The sequence below is a fragment of the Astatotilapia calliptera genome, chromosome 7 (genome assembly GCF_964374335.1).
Source record: "Astatotilapia calliptera chromosome 7, fAstCal68.1, whole genome shotgun sequence".
Classification (NCBI taxonomy): Eukaryota; Metazoa; Chordata; class Actinopteri; order Cichliformes; family Cichlidae; genus Astatotilapia; species Astatotilapia calliptera.
In genome coordinates, this window is record NC_137428.1 from 34091049 (window position 1) to 34111279 (window position 20231).

General features: G+C 40.2%; 1 protein-coding gene across 2 annotated transcripts in view; it reads left to right on the top strand.

The window, feature by feature from the left end:
• Positions 1-20231, top strand: part of gsna (gelsolin a) — a 21060-nt gene continuing 829 nt past the window's right edge. The window contains exons 1-16 of one of the 2 annotated variants that reach the window (XM_026174341.2): positions 1-157; positions 8011-8207; positions 10740-10894; positions 11408-11569; positions 11658-11807; positions 11887-11976; positions 13453-13585; positions 13909-14213; positions 14391-14524; positions 15178-15268; positions 15491-15517; positions 17124-17294; positions 17742-17916; positions 19392-19513; positions 19708-19785; positions 19905-19965. In XM_026174341.2, coding sequence (XP_026030126.2) covers positions 8012-8207; positions 10740-10894; positions 11408-11569; positions 11658-11807; positions 11887-11976; positions 13453-13585; positions 13909-14213; positions 14391-14524; positions 15178-15268; positions 15491-15517; positions 17124-17294; positions 17742-17916; positions 19392-19513; positions 19708-19785; positions 19905-19965 — 2050 coding nt within the window. In that variant the 5' untranslated portion in view covers positions 1-157; position 8011. The remainder of the gene's footprint in view (positions 158-8010; positions 8208-10739; positions 10895-11407; positions 11570-11657; positions 11808-11886; positions 11977-13452; positions 13586-13908; positions 14214-14390; positions 14525-15177; positions 15269-15490; positions 15518-17123; positions 17295-17741; positions 17917-19391; positions 19514-19707; positions 19786-19904; positions 19966-20231) is intronic. The other variant, XM_026174342.2, reaches the window with a different exon arrangement.

Sequence of the window (20231 nt, forward strand, 5' to 3'; positions counted from 1 at the left end):
CAGACAGGCGGAGAGGGTGTGTCATATAGTGAGTCCCGGGCCAGACCATAAAAAGCTGCTTTGCGCTCTGCTGAACTACCGACTCTGTGCTCCTGCTGCAGCTCAGGTCCACACCCGTCCGTCCGTTATAGACCCAGATCACAACCTCCGCGTTCAGGTAAGGTTTGTGTTATTAACCCACGTTATTCGAAGAAAATATGTAGCCTGACGCACAGATTGCAGGATGGTAATTTGATGCGTTATTTAACGCCCGTTAGTTCTGTCTGGATTATAGGTTTAACAGAGAGAGACTAACCTACAGGGTGAAATTACGGTTTTTGTTATACTTTAACCAATATTCTTCTTATCTAATAAATAGAAAAAGTGCTAAACTTAGCTTTTAATTAGCTATAATGCAAGGCAGTGTTGCCATATAAGGACAAGTCGACGGAAACCTGAAATGTTTCCTGAAAATGCAGTGTGGATGAAAACTGACGTCACACTCTGTCTGACTGTATTTAGAGTGACTTTCATGATGTGATGCAAAAACCCAAACAACATGTTACTATAGAAACATGCTGTTTTTCAGGATCTATGGTAGAAACTGTGAGATTCTACCTAGCAGTTTTGTATCCTAAAGCTGGAGTGTCGAACATATGACCAAAGGTTGGTTGTTGCAAAGCATGAAAATTACAGAAATCATTTAACAATTTGAGTTTTATTAATAAAGTGCACCGTTATTCATGGTGTGGTGTAGCTAATATCACTACACACAAACGCAGTATTATACAAAAAGTTTTACTGGTCTTAGATTAAAATGGGTTATGTATCACCCGTGGACTAAACTGAGTGTACCCGTCTGTCCTAAACACTAGTTACTGTGCTGTGGTTGCCACAGAAATGACGAAACAGTTATGAGCAGATCCGTCACAACATCCTCTTCGTGACAGTTGTAGCGAGCATATACTGAGTTCATCAGACTGTATGATGTGTGCAGAAGTTAGAAAGAACTGAGTCAGCTCCTCACTCCAGAGATTAAGTGGTGTCTGAACTACACCCTACTTCAAATTTATACGCCTTAAACAACAGTGTGCATGCTTTCTTTAGGGCTCATCTGGGGAACAACAAGAATGAGTGCATACCAAGTTGTGGTCAGAAGTTTACATACACTTATCCCGGGCATGAATGTTATGGTAATATTGGGCTTTCAATGATGTCTTTGAACTGTTCTTTTTCCAGGGTGGAATGATTGTACAGCATACATCTTTAATACCATTCAAAAACAAGAATTGGGTGCACAAGTTGGAATTTATTTTGGATTTCTTTACTGCACACAGAGTCAAAAGTATATATATACAGGTTCAAATATGTATTTACGCTCACTATATTTGGCTAAATGTCCCTTAGTGAGTTCCACCTTGACCAGATGTTTTTGGTAGCCATCAACAAGCTTCTGGCAAAAATTCTGGCTGGATTGACCAATACTCAGAACAATGGGAAAGTCCAAGGAACTCAGTGAAGATCTAAAACAGAGCATTGTAGATTTACACAAGTTGGGAAAGTCTCTTGGAGTTATTTCTAAAGAACTACAAATTCCAAGATCATCAGTTCAAACAATTGTATGTAAGTACAAGTTACTCGGATGTGTCACCACTTTGCTGATGTCTGGAAGAAGACCCAAACTGTCACCGTCAGATGAAAGGAAATTAGTTCAGATGTTCACGAATAACTCAGGACTCACCAGTTCATGGCAGGTTCAAGCCTGCCATGAACTGGAAACTGCTGGTACACCACCATTACTGTCCACTGTGAGACGAGTTTTACATCGCCATGGACTGAGCAGGGGCCAACCAAGAAAGAAGCCCCTGCTCCAAAATCGACAGCTTCAAGCTCCATTGAAACTTGCAGCTGCCCACATGGACGAGCCACATGCCTTCTGTAAAAAAGTTTTATGTTCAGATAAGAGAAATTTTGAGCTATCTGGCCACAATGACAAGAGGTATGGTTGGAAGAGTAAAAGTGAGGATTTCAAGAACACGGTACCAGTTGTCAAGCATGGTGGTGGTAGCATCACCAGTGGGGCTGTTTTGCTGTCAGTGGTGTTGGTACATTGCAGGAAATGGAAGGAATGATGAAGAAAGAAGATTACCTCTAAATTCTTCAACTTCACCTCAAATCAACAGCTAGACAATTGAAACGTGGTCACAGTTGGATGTTCCAACAGGACAATTGCTCCCAAACACACATGAAAACTGGTTTTGGAATGGATAAAACAGGCTAATGTTAATCTTTGTACAGTCTTATTTTGTGCAATAGATCATAAACATTTTATTTGTACTCAGAAATCATTTCATTGTGAAATTATTAGTGTTGTCAGCCTTAATCTCGCTAAAATGACGTTAACGCCATAACCGCATTAACGCGGCAAATCTCCGTTAGCGAGTTAACGCAGATCGCCCCATGCGAGTTGCTACACGGCGCTAACGCATTAACGAGCTGATGCCATGCAGCCCTCGCATGGAGCGAGCCCGTTAACGTTGACAGCACTAGAAATTTTATATTGTATATCAAACTTTTAACAGAATCTTACTTTAATGAGAGTACTGTGTGTCTTTATAGAAGAGCATTTTTGTATGCTAAATCTGCAGCGCCCGTCAAAGTAAGAGTGCCCCAACCACTGAAAGTGTCTGATACTTATAACTCATTGCAAACATGAACTCAATTAACAATTAATAACACTGTTAAGATAAGCAGGAGTGGATATTTTACCTGTGTAAAATAAAGGTCCTGTGAGATTTAATAGAAATTACACATTCCGGGCAGCCCCAATCAGTAGGATTAAAGTAAAATAATTTCAATAGCAGTTTTATTATTATAATTTGGCACTCAGTCTGCATTGTTGAGGCTCAAAACCAATAGAAAAAGACAACCTTTTATGTCAGAAAAGGCCAAGAGAGCTGTAAGCTGCTAAGTTCAGACAACCTGGCAGATTGACTCTGCATGAAAAATGAGAGCATGTCTTGTGTTTTTTAAATATCCATTTCCTGACCAGCTGCCTCTTGTGGTCATGCAGTCTAGTATTGACTATTGTCCCATTCTTTACAAAGTTGAGATTGTGTGTCAATGTTGTAAAGCATTGCTATGGTGGCTATGGATGGATGTTTGGCATTCAGTCACCGCAAAATTTTATTTTATGATTTGACTGTCAAATGAATCAAACACGACTAGGGATATCTAGGCTGTCTTCAACCACAAGTTAAAGTTAAGTTTAGATCTAGGTAATTTTATAAAATATTTTATTTTAAATGCCATTTAAATTAGACTTGTGAAAGTGATCATCATTGTATATGAATATATGTGAATACACCTCAAGCCCCAGAAGCCAGTCTTGTCCCATTAAGCAGCATTGACTTCTTGTAAGTCTTATGTGTAGCTCACAATGGCTTCTGATTTTTTTAAACATGCAAAGTTCTCGTAGTTCTTCCTCTAACTCTCCAATTATTAGCTTTGAATGATTTCATGGTGGATGTAATTATGTTTGTAGGATCATCAATATAACGGTCAGCTTACTTTTTAACTTCAGCTTTCTGCCTCATGTTGTCTTTGGGTACTTTAAGTGCACAGATGAACGAATGATTGCAAACTGCCAAGTTCCTGAGGCAGCAGTGCAACCACAATCATAATGACTTCTCTATAACTGATACATAAAGCAAACATTTTACTGTAGTTTTGTTACTGTGAAATTGACCACACAATATCAGGAATGTTCCTGTTTAAAAGTGTAAAATTGCATTGTTTGGGGCCATAATTGAAAAAGAAAGTAATGTGTAACACATTACTTGTTACTTAATTACTCACTGGAGAACTCACTTCATATGCGCACATACAGAGTGAAATCCCATCTTTAAAACTTTCTGCACATTACATGAGAAGAGAAGTGGTTACAGAGTTTTTCAGCTATGGCTACTCACATATTGATTGTTCCTGAAATAAGTTTCTCATATCATTTGACAGCCATCCATAAATCAGGGAGATTATTTACAAAGTCATAAACAGCCATTTTGATTCTCCTTGTCTTACACAGTGTCAACAGATGGTAGGGAAGCAGAGTGGCTATTACAGAGTCTGTACAGAGCATTATCTGATGTGTCCTGAACAAGCTACATGGCAGCTCAGCAGCCCTGAAGAGGCTGAAAGTGGCATGCATGGAGGAAATGAGTCACCAGAAATACCCCCCCCCCCCCCCCCCCACACACACACACACACACACGCACACACACCATTCCTGAAGGAGGAATATTGTTTTATTTGGGAGAAACTCAGGAATGATATGCTGCCATGGCCCCCAAGAATCAAGATTTTCCAGATAACGCTATTTTGAGTTTGTTTTTGAAGAATGGACACCAGCAGACAAATCACAAGGGCTTATGTAACAGTTTATTTCTTGTCATATGAATCCAATGCTGTGACCTGCACAAGTTTCGAGTTTTCACTCGGGCCTCGAGCGAAGGCAGACACAAAAGAGAGGTTGGTGAGGATTGGGGGAGGGGATCAGATAACTGGAGCTGGAATGAGCTCTCATTCCCTGTTTGTTAGGAGGCGAAGGGGTGGTGGGTGGGTCCACAGATGAGGGGGTACAAACTGACTGGATGCCAGTGTGCGGCTGGTGGCAGACGCCTCCCTTCTTCAGCATGCCCGTGACTGACCACAGGTCATGTGACCGGTTCTATTTAGGCTGTGTTGAGTCAACAAACCACCGTTCCTTGAGTCACTTTATCCAGTGTGAAGCAACCCTGAATAGTAAATGACTGTTTTAGTCAGCTGCTGCCCCTCATACAAGCAAAAACATTTGTATTTGTAAGAGTCTTATTGTGCCTTAAACTTCATTCTCTAACCTTTTCCCCGTGTAAGTTTTCGTCTTCTTTTTTTCACCATTACTGGCTTTGATTCTTCAAAGGTTGCTCAGATGCTGAGTGTATCCCCTCTGATGTTTGCTTTATTAAGTCAGGGATCGTACCTAACTCTAGGATGAAAGAGCTCTGATGTGCAGGAGACAAGACAGAACATTTTTCTCCATCAGAGGAGAAGATCACAGTCACAGCCAGTCATGTTTATTTAGTGCCACAGAGATGATCATCTTCAGAATATGAAGCTGCACAGAAGTGATACTGTCTTTTCCACAAGTGGTATGTTTAAGAGGGAAGTTAGCCTACTCAGCAGCTACTAAATGAAAACCCTTCAGTTGTTAAGGAAACCTAGCTTTGTTTTCAGGTATGTTTTTGAGAATGTGATTTAGGAGGTAACCGCTCATAAAACTTGCACCCTCTACATGAGAATATTAAATGATTGTGTAATGGCCAGCTTGGGGTAAAAATATTCCCTTTACCGCTTGATTTCAAATTAAAGTGAAGCTGTTTGCATATTTCTGGGTATGTTGGTTTCATTAAAGAAATGCTGTAGCATTGCACCAGATTTATTACCAGCTGCATGAGAGCACAGTGTTATTGTATGTCACTACAGTGTTTTGCTAGTTGCCAGGAAGTAGCCATCTTGGGAGGATGTGCTTGCTTCTGCACTTAGATGACTTTTGAAAATACATAATTGAAAAATATGAATCATCAGGTGTGTTTTGAGGATGCTATCTGGGCTCACTGATATAATAAAAATAGCTCTAAGAAATAACCAAACTTTTTTTGGGGAGGGAAATATCACTTTTTTTCTTCTTTTTCAACCTTTAGATGAACTGGCAGCAAGGTGATGATTAGCTGCTTAGCATAAAGAAAAGAGACACGCTTGGCTTTGTGCTATAATAAGTTTATGAAACACTGGGAAAGTGTTAAAAGAGAAATTTGAGGTCTTAGAGGGGGTGTTACAGCCTCTGGGGGTACAGGAAAACCTCAGTGTGGGAATAAGACATCAGGAAGTTACAACGCCCTGCATTTTTAATTTCGCCAGAGCTACGCTAGCTTCTTCCATTGCTTTAAATTATCATGCTAGGCCAGGATACAACATGCTACATGGAAGTGGTAGCTCTCTGAAACTCTCATCTAGCTCTCCAAAAAAGTTGCAAACCTTCAGCTTTTCCTATGATATTTATGGAAAGAAAGCAAGAACGAATTCAAAAGGTACTGATGATATACACTCTCACTATATAGCCTGAACAACAGCATTACAGAAACTACTGAACTCAAAAGTTTGGTTATGTAAAGGCTGAACTGTGTCATTTTGATGTTCCAGACCACAGCAATAGATCTAAACAGGAATTCAGTAGGAAATTTGGCTGGCTCGTGTTTGACAGCTTAAGTAGAAAGACTGAGGTTAGCCCATGTGGTGATCCAAGACAGATAAAATCCAAATTAGAAATAGTTTCTGGGTCACTTTTGTTGTGAAATTGTTATGAAAACTCTCTACACTGTTTTTTATCAAATAAAACATATGAGAACTTTATGACCCAAGCCACTAATGTGTGTTGAAGCTTTCAGAAACTGGCTATTCAACATTGGTATCGTTAGTTAATTCTTCTTATGTGGCTAAAGAAGCATCATTTATGGTTTTTGTGACCGTCAAGCTTCTCACAAGGGGAAATCTACAAGGACTGTGTATAATGCTGTGATGGCATCGCCTCATGGCTTCAGATCTTTCCCGTCCAGCCAAACCTGTGTGTAGTTATGGAAGGTCAGGTGGTGCCTGGCCTCGTATGACTCCAGGAAGCTTCTGTTTTGACTGCATGTGTTTCACTGTGAAATTATCCGCCTGCTTTTCCATCTCAAACCATTCCTTAGCTACAAAGTAATGTGCACTGAGTTTGACATAAGAAGAGAGCACAGATGGGGGGGGAAGAAGCCCCACGTTTGTTGGCTTGGTTGCATGAATTCGGAGCCACTTTCCTCTTCCCGGGTCAATAACAGATTCCTGCCATGTTTGTGGGCAGGCGCCTGCCTAGAAGAATGGCCGATTCTTGCTTCAGTGTGCATGCAAATTGAAAGGCAGTACACGAGCAGCATTCCTGTGGAAAACTAGGTTCTGTGTTTGTTTTGAACTGCATGAACTCTAGTTTATACAGTTTTATAACATCTAAACTTGATATTGTAGTTTGGGTTAGAGCACTACTCCACTCCACTGCAGAAAAAATGTTACCTCTGTAGTGTTTATGTCGTAACAAGCAGCTGGTATAGGATGCTGTGACTGTGTGGGCTGTTGATCTTTACTGCAGAATTTGTAGCATAATTTTGTTTAAATTATTGCCTCGTCGTGGTATGAATTGTGTTGTTGGCATTAGAATTTTTTACCCAAACAACATAACAGCTGCAAAAAGTGAAAAACTATTCAAATTTTAACCACTTTTCTTTTTTTAAACAGGATGCCCCGCTCTCATTTTAGCATCTGAGACATCCGCTCAGGCGTTCCAGAAGGCAGTAGGCAGTAATCTAGTGTAGCACAGGCACCTACTTGAAACTGTTTGTGGGTGGCATTATGTCAGACATGAATGAATGGGTCTATGTGTGTGTCTGTGTGTGTGTTTATGATTGGACAGATGTCTCTGAGCAGATTTGTCCACTATGTAGTTATCTAAAAACACATTTAAAGGCTTTTTTAAACCCCTGGTTGCAGGATATACAAATAGACAGTTATACAGAAACACAGAAGTGTTTCTATTGCCAACCATCACTAACAGTTTATGATGATAACAATGAGTCATAACTGCCATGGCTTCCTCTTGCTGCTCTCTAGAGGAAATACCCTGAGCACAGTGGATGAATCACTCTGCTCTGTATTAATACTTAACTAGAACAAAGCTTTATCTTTATATTCATGGCAACCACTGAGCTTTAAGGGGAGTGGCTTTTATAGCTCTCATGTGGGCAGTGTCTGCTTCACTTTGTAAAGTTATTACAACCTCTGCAAGTTTTATTGGTGCAGTAGCCTTTTGACCAACTAAGTTTATTGTTTAGCTCATTGACCTGCATTTGTTTTTGGCCTGTGCAGTAGCAAAAGCCCTTAACTTAAGGTCTGTGACTTCCCTGAATGCAGGATGGCAGCGCACCACCCAGAATTTGAGCGAGCTGGACAGCAGCCAGGCCTCCAGGTGTGGAGGGTGGAGAACTTTGACCTGGTGCCTGTCCCTGAGAACCTGCGCGGGGGATTTTACACCGGAGATGCTTACCTCATCCTCAATACTATCAAACAGCGCTCCGGGAGCCTGCAGTACGACCTCCACTTCTGGTTGGGTGAGTGCCGTGAAAGGGAAATGATCTCTGGGTTATTACTCAGAGTCGACCATTATAACTGGAAGGGATACCATACAGTGCTGTTCTTTCTTTTGGATTATTCAAATGTGAAAGTAAACCACGAATATCACAGGTCACACTGAGGCTGAGCACAAAACCCCTAGTAGCACATGGGAGACATGCCTTTTTGTATTTGTTTCCATTGTGATGTGGCAAAAAATAAAGATGATCTCAGTTTTCCAGTGTGATCTTCTTTGACTTGCAAAGCAGATGAGGAACAGTACGAGGATGAAGGCCCTGGAAAATAATTTTGCCCGTTGTTGCTGCTGCAGTGGAGAGGCTGAAACTAGTCAGGACAGTGAGTCATGTGCCATAAAGCAACAGAAAGCCACATGGCTCATTGGCAAACAGTTTTATCAGATAATAAGCTGTATCATTTCTATCAGATTGTGAAACGAATGAGGGTTGGTGTTTAATAGTAGATGTTTTTTTCATGCATTTAAAACCTAATAAGGACTAAATGTAGATATTCTCAGTGACAAATGAAGTATGGAGATCCCTAAAAAAGCTGATTAGTGTAAAAGATGACCTTTTAAGCTAAAGTATTAGTGAACATGAGTTTGAACTCATAAACAGGATTATTATGAAAATTATTTTACTTTATTGCATATTTAAAATGATTCGTGGTTTTTGTAGAGGAGGTCAGCCTGATGTTAGTGAGAAGGTGAGCACAGGAGTCCAGGCAATCTTGGCCAGAGTGGAGAGCTGAAGTAGGAAGAGCAAATAAGGTGAGAGGCAGGTCAGCCAAAGAAGAATGTGACAGGTGGAGCCGCCCTGCAGATAATTGGTTTTGAATACCACGTGAAGACCTGGTGCACAGGTGCAAAGGAAAATAAATTCCTGGAAATTGAAATACCTGGAAGTGAGAACTAAAACGTAGCCTGACTGCATGCTATGAGAATTTGCCTGTTAAATTACAGTACAGCACTGTACTGGCAGCTGGTTGTGTCAGCTGTTATCTGCCACTAGGTAATATAACATTTACATAACGAAAGAAGACTTTGCTGTATAGATTACAGGTTTCCCTTTTCTAACACAATTAGCTCCTATTATACATAATATTCATAGAGATTTTATGATTTTACGATAAAGCTCTACATCTCCATCCACAGCAATAAAAATCAATCACAGATCATATTGTAAAAAACACACCTTTACCAGTATTCACAAAGAATTTGCTGTGCAAACTCTTGTATTTTTACAGGAGTTTGGTATAACCATTTACTATTGCGCACTATCATTTAGGAGGCCGATCTGTTTGGCTGAGTGTGAAGTGAAAAGCCAGCGGGTGTTTTGGAGAGATGACCAGTCGGTGTCATTCCCAGATGCACAATAACACTCACACATGCAAACCCAAAACCGAGAGGGAGGAAAGGGGGAAAAAAGCAGAGGAAAGAGGAGGAAGTGCTTCCAGTAATGCAACATAATGTCTTACATTGAAGTGCTGAAAATTTAAACCGTGCATGCAAAAGTTTGTAGATTATTTCACCAACGACTTACCCAATACAGTTTAATGTATAACTATTTATGGCGGTTTAAAATAAAAAAAACCTTTATGTCAAGGGAAAATTTTAAAGCACTAGGAGCTTTACAGAGAAAACTAAATTAATTATATACTATATACTTCTTTATTTGATTAAAATTGGGAGATAAGATAAGATAAGATAAGATAAGATAAGATAAGATAAGATAAGATAAACCTTTAGTAGTCCCACACGTGGGAAATTTTTGGTCACGGCAGAAAATACAAGAGCAGTAAAAAATTAAGAGAAAAAGAGAAAAACAATAGAATAGAATAAGATAAACAGAATAACATACTATACAAAATAGAAAGAATACTATATACAATAGAATAAGTACTATACAAATAGAAAACAATACTGTACTAATAGAATAAAATACTTTGTTAAATAGGGAAAATGGGGAAAATTGCCCTGTCTGTGTGCACATTGCACATGAGGGAGACAGGGCAAAAGTTATAATTGTGTATTGGATGTGTCCAAACCAACATTGATGTTCTGGTAAGATAATCATCTTAATCACCAAACATTTTCATTTCCAATTTCAAATCCCAGTTAGTTGTCACTGTTTGTATCTGTGCTGTGTGTGTTGGTATTAATAATGGGAAATGGGTATTACTAGGTAACGCATTATTTACACTGCTGAGTCAGATTATTAATTTTATTTTGTTTTCGTAAGCTTGATTGATCTTGGCACAGACAGTTTACCAATAAGCAGGATGTGATGTAATCCACCCACATGCTGATGGACTACACTGTGTGCCCATAAATAAAACAATGTTACATGTATTAATGTGACCCGCTGCTGCTCTTACATATTGATCTCCTAACTGACTGAAGTCCTCACTGGGAGAACTGGTCAGACACAAAATATGGCTAACTGGGTTATTTTTCAGCAGAACTGTGAGGGCTGGATTTAAGATGGATCCCTTCTTTGGTTTCTCTCGCACAGGTGATTTCTGCACCCAGGATGAGAGCGGCTCAGCAGCCATCTTTACGGTCCAAATGGACGATTTCCTCGGGGGGAAACCCATCCAGTACCGTGAGGTGCAGGGACACGAGTCCAAAACCTTTCTGGGCTACTTCAAGTCTGGAATCAAATACATGGTAAGATGTCACTGTTGAACTAGCAGAAACATTTGAATTTACCTAAGAGGAATATGATAAATGATTAGAGGGGTGTGTTTCCTTTATGTTTTTGATGCTTTTAAAACCAGGCTCATGTAAAGAAATACTTTATATTTATCACATATTTTGAAACAGAATCTCAGTTCCTTTATTCGTTCACTGTTACATGAAACATCTGCTGTAAATTTAGATGTTTCACATGCATAGAAACAAATCCCCGTAGTTGGCTCCATAGTATACTGTAAGGTGCAAAAATAGAAGATTTGATCATTTTGATAAGGGTTCAAGCTGTGTAAGTGAAATATTGATATATGAGGATTTTTCTATACAGTTTCTATGTGTATGTACGTTTTTGCCACAGATGTGTCAAGAGGGCAGTAAATTTGCAGAGAGAACAGGGCTCAAAAAAACATTTTATTATTTACAGTTGGAGTGACTTTACTTTCATTTATTTATTTTATTTCACTTTTAAATGCGATGCTCATATTGCAGAAAGGAGGCGTGGCATCTGGTTTCAAGCACGTTGTCACCAATGAGGTGTCGGTGCAGCGAGTGCTCCAGATTAAAGGACGCCGCGTGGTCAGGGCAACGGAGGTGCCGGTCAGCTGGGACAGCTTCAACACGGGAGACTGTTTCATCCTGGACCTGGGAGATGTAAATCTTATACATAGATCTTATCTTAAAAAATGACTTGTAAAAGCTCTTCTTCATTCAATCCACTGTCTTTCCTTTCACCCCACAGGAGATTTACCAGTGGTGTGGCTCCCAGAGCAACCGCTTTGAGAAGCTGAAGGCTACTCAGGTTGCCAAGGGGATCCGTGATAATGAGCGCAGTGGGAGGTCTCGAGTTTATGTCTGTGATGAGGGGGTGGAGAGAGAGAAGATGATAGAGGTGCGATCAGTGCATTATGAGATCAAATTTAGGTCTTCAGGCGTCGCTTTTTTATTAAAATCTCTGCCTCTGTCCTCAGGTGTTAGGTCCCAAACCAGATCTACCAGCTGGAGACTCGGATGACATCAAAGCTGATGCTTCAAACAGGATGAGGGCTAAACTCTACAAGGTCAGAGCATGGATTTGTTAAGAAAAAAGCAACAACACAGAAACAAACATGGCGTTCACTCACTTAGAAACGTGCCTGGCACATGAGCAAGGAAAGTTTTTGTTCCTGTGTTTGTGCACAGGCTGATTATGTGGCTTCTTCAACATAAAAAATGTTGGTTGCTAGAAATGGGCCTCTAAACACCAATACAGAAACCTCATTATAAAAGGATAATAAAGTTATTTATGATGAATTAATATATTCATGATTCATTGTGAACAACAACAATTTACAAGTGACCACAAACGTTTTAGTTTAGTTCCAGAACGATGCACCCAAAGTACTAAAAATAAAGTAGATTAAAAAAAATGTAGTAAATGTTTTGTTAATTTTGCACATATATACACTCACACTTTATTAGGTACACCTATTCAACTGCTTATTAACACAAGTAATCAGGCAATCCAGACAGCAGCTGCATGCATCTAGGCAGGTAGACATGATTAAGACGACCTGCTGAAGCATCAGAATGAGAAAGAAAAAAGATTTAAGTGACGTTAAACTTTAAATATGGCGGGTTTGTACGAGTATTTCAGAAACTGCTGATCTGGGGTGATTTTTCCACTCAACCATCTCTATAGTTTACAGAGAGTGGTCTGAATAAGGGATAATGTTTGTGCTGAGAGAAAGGCAACAGTTACTCAAATAAGCACAACAAAGTATGCAAAAGAGCATCTCTGAAGAGACAATATGTCAAATCTTGAAGCAGGTGGGCTAGAGCAGCAGAAGGTCACACCACAAAGCCACAGTATACCTGAGATATATTGCTGACAATTCTTTATTACTAGTGTACACATCAACTGATGACAGCTTCAAGTAAGGTAACATCCCATGTCAGAAAGCTCAAATCATCTCAAAGTGGTTTCTTGGGCAGGCCTCACTGTACCTCCACAGTCACCATCATGGGATGCTGTCATACCAATCTATCTGCCAATAAATCTCTGAGGAATGTTTCCAGTACCTTGCTGAAAGAGTGTCCAAACCAGTAAAAGGAAACTGTACCTAATAAAGTGACTAGTAAGTGTAAATCGATATAGTCCAAAAATACAAACTCCCTATCAGGAATACACATTTAGGTAATAATTAAGGTAAAACTATAATGTGTTAGAGAGTAGGAAACATTTTGTGGGTTATTTTAGAAAAATATAAAATTTTTCTAAACTAACCCCCAAAATGTTTCCTACTGCAGCTCCTTTTTTGTGATCATTCATCAGTTAAAATATAAAGTACTGAGCGTCATATTTCTAAGATTCATAGAGTAAAATTGCCAGCTGACATCAATTAAGAGACGTATCTTTTATAAAACCCTTGCTCATATTTGCCTGGCTTAAAAGATCAAGAGGAAGCAGCGTCTACAGCAGCCTTTCAATCTCCTGAAAAGCGGTACTTTTCCCTGCTTGGCAGCTCCTTCATCCTCCTTCCCATCCTCCCCTGCAGGTGTCCAATGCTACCGGAGCCATGTCGATTACTCTCGTGGCAGCAGAGAACCCTTTCGCTCAGAGCACCCTGGAGTCTGGTGACTGCTTTATCCTGGACCACGGCTCTGATGGAAAGATCTTTCTCTGGAAAGGTCAGTGCAGGGTGGTGCAGCGGACTCAAGAAATGGCTCTTGGCTGAGCTGCTTTTTTCCACTCTTGCAGACAACACAGCTGTCTCATATCGTTCTTAGCAAAAGCGCAAATACGTGCATTTCACAAAAGTTAAACTATTTACCTTCTCGTTACCAACTCTTCAACTTTCAGAACTCTTTTGTAATATTTATATTAGTGCTGAAGTCAATGCACCAAATGACCTTTCTCACCCAGGTTTAGAAATAATTTCTGGCCTCCTTTTTTGATTTTCAGTAACATTTCTCCATTTCGTTCTCCAGTATTTAATGTCTTTTCTCTTCAGGCAAAGACGCCAACATGGAAGAGCGGAAAGCAGCGATGAAGGCAGCAGACGAATTCATCAAGAAGATGGGTTACCCCAAACACACACAGGTCCAGATCCTGCCTGAGATGGGCGAGACGCCGCTCTTCAAGCAGTTCTTCAAAGACTGGCGCGATAAAGATGAGACTGTGGGCCTGGGTGTGGCCTACATCGCTAACAGCATCGCAAAGATTGAGAAGGTGCCTTTCGATGCCGCCACCCTACATGAATCCTCCGCCATGGCCGCCCAGCATGGCATGGTGGACGATGGCAGCGGAGAGAAACAGGTGGGGGTTTGTCATTCAGCTTGTGATTATGTGTCAGATTTGCTTTCAGTGCTGCCTGTGTGTGTCATTACTTTCCATTCCAGTAGGGGGAGCAGGTGCACCTTGAAATCTACAGCCTACTAAATGTGATTTTTTTTAATTTTACGTTTTCCATGTTATTCTTTTCCCCCCTCTTAGATCTGGCGTATAGAGGGATCTGACAAAGTCCCAGTGGATCCATCCACTTATGGACAGTTCTATGGAGGAGACAGCTACATCATCCTTTACAACTACTCTCATGGAGGGCGCCAGGGACACATCATCTACATGTGGTGAGACATAAATTTGTCAAGACTGTGGAACCATAATTAGAGTCTGTATCGTGAAGTTACCTGTCATCAGACTATAGCACTAAAATATAAGCAGCCGGCGTGGAGCTGGAGTATTATTTTTTTTAGATAATTAGCAGGGTCTGATCAGATTTACTGATTCATAAGCAAACATCGAGGCTGAGGAGTCAGAAATAAATTTGTAGGTACATTACATTTGTAAAGCACAAAGGGATTTCACATAGAAATTTATACATTATGAAGTTGTTATTTTGCACTCATCGCATCCCCCTTTCAGAGCTAGTTCAGTCACTGGAGCTTAAACTTGTTGCCACAAATTTAAGTATCAGTCATTCAATACTATAAAAAGGGGGATATATTTTCTTTTTGGTAGCACTGAATTTAATGTAATAGTCACTGGAAATAAACAAATCATAGTTCAGTTTTGCACTTTTGTTTCACTGTGAAAAGTACGCGGAGGAAAGATTGAGAAGGTGTGAAGTTCAGAAAGTTCAGCGAGAGACACAAAGTTGATATATATTAGATTAATCACAGTCATAAATCTTATTGGTTGGGCTGTAAGCATATGCTGTGTCCAAGTCAGTTCCTCTTGTTATGTTTGAATGCTGAGCTGATAAACTCATCTTGTTTTCCAGGCAGGGAGCGGACTCCAGTCAGGATGAAATTGGGGCTTCTGCGATCCTCGGCGCACAGCTGGATGAAGAACTCGGCGGCGGTCCTGTGCAGGTACAACATATTGTTCTTTTAGCGTGCTTCTGGTTTTTTTTTTCCATATGCTTATATATTATTTGATCTTCCCTGTCATCAACGACTCTGCTCACGTCTGGCTTCCTTAGCACGTCCTGTCTGACTTTTACATCCTTTCACTGTGTTCCCTCTTCCTCATGGTTTCCGTGCTGCTGCTCATTTCCTCACTTGCTTGGTTTCTGGCCTTTTCTATCTCCTCAGGTTGTTGGCGCTCCTATAACCACTCAGGTATTTTTCCTTCATTCCTTCCCTGCTCCTCATCTTCACTAAGGGACTCATGTGTTTCGTGTCCAGAGCCACAGCAAAAATAGAAGCAACAAGGACATATTCTCTCGATTCTCCCATTCTTTATAATTACTGGAGGGTATTGTGTTATTCATTTTTGAGAAGTCCTTTCAGGTTTAGTGACTGTAATAATGAGCTAAAGTGAATTTCAAATGAAAACGACTCGTTGAAACACAAACAGGACATTCCACTGTGGAGTTTCATGGGAGGCTCCCTCCTTCTCTGTCGCCAGCTCGGTCTGCTAGCATAAATAAGCCACACTACTTTTTTCCTTTGTCCTGAACTGATGTCACACCAACATTATGATGCCTTAGCCTGTCTGTGAGGCCTAAATATTCATGAGTGGCTCTGAACTCATACGAGTCTTTGGTCATTCACTGCTCACTCCTCGCGTGTGCATGTACGGCCTTCTTATTGTCCGTGTGTTGTGGCACGACTCTGTATGTGTTTGAATTTGTGTGTAGGAATCAGCAGCAGTCCCAGTTATTTGTCCTCATGTTCCTGATTCCTCATCTTGCAATTACCAAACACTTTTTGCATTTGCTCATCTGTCAAACTAAACTGAATCACAGGCTGTACTTAAGGATGAGCATAGCAAGCGTGATGTCACCTGTTGGTCAAGTTCTGGCCTGAAGCCAGAGTTTGAGCTTTTCTTTCACCTCTGTCTCATTTGAGAAATCGCTCCCATTGCAGGGACTTGTCAATCACGAGATGCATATGCTACATTAATAATGATAATGAGCATTATGTTATGTTAAGTAAGACTTGCTACGCTGTCCAAAACCTTGTCAGGAAAGTTTCTACTCAGGTCATAGCAAAGTCCCAGTGGATCCAAATTGAGGAGCAGTGCTGGTTTCTCATAGATTTTAGAGGCTTTTTTCACTAAGAGAAGTTGCCCCCTTCTGACCATTAAATAGAATGCATTTATAAGCATTAAGGAATTTTCACACTTGTATATACAGTCTATGAACTCAACTTTAATCTATCAGCAACTGCAGCAAGCCAAAAGCATCAAATGTCAAATATTTGAAGGAACAGCAGAACATAAAAAAGCATGTTGGCTTTCTATGTTAAACTTCATGTAATACAAATAGTTTCTCCCTGTAAACTCATCAGTAAATATTTATCTCTTCTCTGTTTGCCCCAGCAAGCTCAGGATTAGTGTAATGTGCAGTGCTTACTGAATTAGAGGAACCACTGACTGCAACACCTCAGAGTTATGACTGTTTATTACAAAAAACCGCAGACTGTTTTCGACATACCTTATCTTCACCGTGGTTACTAATATCACAGATCTCACTCTCACCTCAGGGTATGGCATGATTTGGCTCTGTGCTGCCATCTTGCGTCAGTGGTGGGAACTGCTGCAGACTTTTTTTCCACACCTTGTTGATGCATATTTCACAGGACACAATTAGGGAGGATGTGTCTGCAGTGATTTGGTAGCACCGCTTGTAACATCAAAATGCATGAGGTATTTTTCGATATGAATTGCTGTGACAACAACTTCATTAGATGCAGAGATTTAAATTCGGTATTTGTGTATCAGGTGAGGGTGGTGCAGGGGAAAGAGCCGGCCCATTTGATGAGTCTGTTTGGAGGAAAGCCCATGATTGTGTACAAGGGAGGAACGTCCAGAGAAGGAGGTCAGTCCGCTCCAGCTGAGACTCGACTCTTCCAGGTGCGCTCCAACTCTGCAGGACACACACGAGCTGTGGAGGTGAGAGGAAACGTCTCATTCATTACCTGAATTTAATCATTCCTCGATTATTTAATTTTTTTCTTCTCTCTTTTGCAAAACAGTTTCTAACAGATTTCTGAAATATTTGTTTTCTAATCTAATAAGCACTGTCCATTAACAATGAAGTAACAATTAGAGGTTTTAAAGGAAAGCAGAAGCACTTCATACTTGAAGTTTTTTTTAAGTATTCAGTAAATGGTTGAAGGGTATTTAAGAGGAAAAGGGAAAAATGCATAGTAAGAATGGAAAACACCGATGTCCTTTCCTTTAAAATATCCTCTCGAATTGGTGTTAGAGGGCATAAAATGTCAAATAAAGCATTATGCTAGCATGAATATTGGTAAAAATGAAAAACCACCAACACTTAAGAAGGTCAACGTACAACAGCTCCTCATGATAACTTGCAATATCTCTGTTTCTATGCAGCTTGACGTGCAGGCATCAAACCTAAACTCCAATGATGCTTTTATTCTGGTGACCCCCGGCAACTCCTTCCTGTGGGTGGGAGTGGGTGCCAGCGACACAGAGAAGCAGGGAGCTCAGCAGCTGTGTGACATCCTGGGCGTGTCTGTCTCCGAGCTGTCCGAGGGAGGAGAGAGCGGTGAGGAAACAGGATAAACACAGTTACCTCCACTATCATTTTCTCTCCTTTATTTAATTTTTTTGCTGCATTTAAGTCAAGCTGAAACCCAACAGCTGTTAACATACTCAGAACTGTATCTGTGTCAGCTACAAAGTGTGGTCTGGCTGTTAAAATAGCGCTTTAATGCGAGGCTAAATAGCTCCCTTTTTGTATTTCGGCTAAGCGCTTATGTTCATCCATATTGAAACAAAGCAGACTTGATTGCATCACCCCTTCTGATGTTGTCAGAAGTCTTGCTATTTGCTTTCCAAGCTCAAGAAGAAGAAACTCCCTGCTAACAGTTTCACATATAAAAACACCTCAGGCTACAACATAACAGATTCAATTTTTCATAAACACCCTGCTTTTGAGGACTGGCCTCGGCTGGGGCCTCGCAAAAGACAAGCGAGAAATTCACCATTTTATTTCTGATGGTTGAAAAGATTTTCTATTCAAAATTGATGCTGTACTGTGCAGGTACCTGCTGTTTCACAGATGCTGGTTGCAAATTTACATTTACACTTTGTTTTATTTTGCTTTATTTTACCCTTAAAGGTGCTCTAACAATAATTTTGTATATTAAAAATTGATTAAATAGCTGTATAGCTGGAAGGGCAAGAATAATTGTAACAAAAACTACACAATATTGCAAACACCTCAGCAGGTCCATTAAGCTTTTAGCTCCTGGTTTGTTTCATTCTTTATATATGTTTACAGGTATTTTTTTTTTTTTTGGTCTATGGCAGGTGATGTAACAGCACTGACATTTTCAGTGCTCTTATCTCACCTGTAAACCACTGCTCACTTGACAAAAACCACCAGTTTCCACATGGGCAAAATAAAATGAATAAATAGCAAAATAAGGTTGCCCAACTAAAGTCTATGTGTGGGGAAACACTGCAATTGCACTTACCAGACACTTTATTAGGTACACCTATTCAACTGGTTGTTAATGCAGATATTTAATCAACCAATCACACGGCAGCAACTCAGTGCATATAGGCATGAAAGCATGGTCAAGATGATGTGTTGGAATTTGAAGCGAGAGCCAGGATTGGGGAGAAATGGGATTTAAGTGTCAGACTGGCTGACCTGAAATTTTCAGAACACATTTTCCCACATGCACATCTCTTATCCCACTGCCTCCCAGTGCAAATAGAGGAATTTGTGTGTGATGACAGTGAAATCACTGGAACATCTGTCCACTAACAGATACTTCTAGCAGTTACCTCAGTTAAAAATAGTGATAACCTGATAATGTAAACCAAGCATTTTGTTTTCTTCCCCATTAGACAGAACCAGGCTTACTTCCAGGTTTTATGCTAAACTAAAAACCTGATTTGGCTTTGTACCAACAAAAAAGGAACAGAGTTACCCAAATGTCAAACTATTGCTTTGCCCTCTTACAAATTCTGATGGTTGTAATAGCTTGAAGTGTTTCTGTCGTTTTACAGATCAGTTCTGGGAGGCTCTGGGTGGAAAGACGGAGTATCGCACCTCCACTAGACTCAAGGACAAGATGGATGCTCATCCACCCCGTCTCTTTGCTTGTTCCAATAAGACTGGAAACTTTATAGTACGTTTTCTTCTCCTGCTGGATTGGTTTTGTCCTATTCTGACTCGAGTTTTCAAGTCTTTGGTATTGCACGAGCATGTGCAGGATGTCAAGAATATTTCAAAGTACCTGCTGAAAACAGTGCACTGTGTCTTTATTTGTCGTTACGTGTACATAAAAATAAAGCCCCCTTAAATCCGTCTTCTTCTTCTTAGATTGAGGAGGTACCAGGTGAGATGACCCAAGATGACCTTGCCACTGATGATGTCATGATCTTGGACACCTGGGAGCAGGTAAAAAACAAGCTGACTGCCTTTGCTGTACTATATGCATTCAGAGCAGAATCAGTGCCCACAAAAAGAATAAACTCCACAATAAACCTTTATTTATTTGGGGTTTTTTTTATTCTTAGGTGTTTGTCTGGATTGGAAATGAGGCCCAAGAGGAGGAGAAGACTGAAGCTATGGCATCTGGTGAGCAAATATGAGGAGAAAGAACAATGCCATGTGGAATAGGAGACGAGAAATACAGCTGGCATTGCAAATTATCTAACACAACATCAATCATTAGATAAAAAAAATTAAAACTTAATCAAAAAACAGAATGTATTTATTTAAAAGACATCATAATTACTGATACATGCATTAACAGCAAAGTGCCCCATAACTAGAGCAGCAGTGTCACCAAGAGTCAAAGCATAAAGCATCTTCTGCTACCCTTTTAATCCTTGTACTAATTC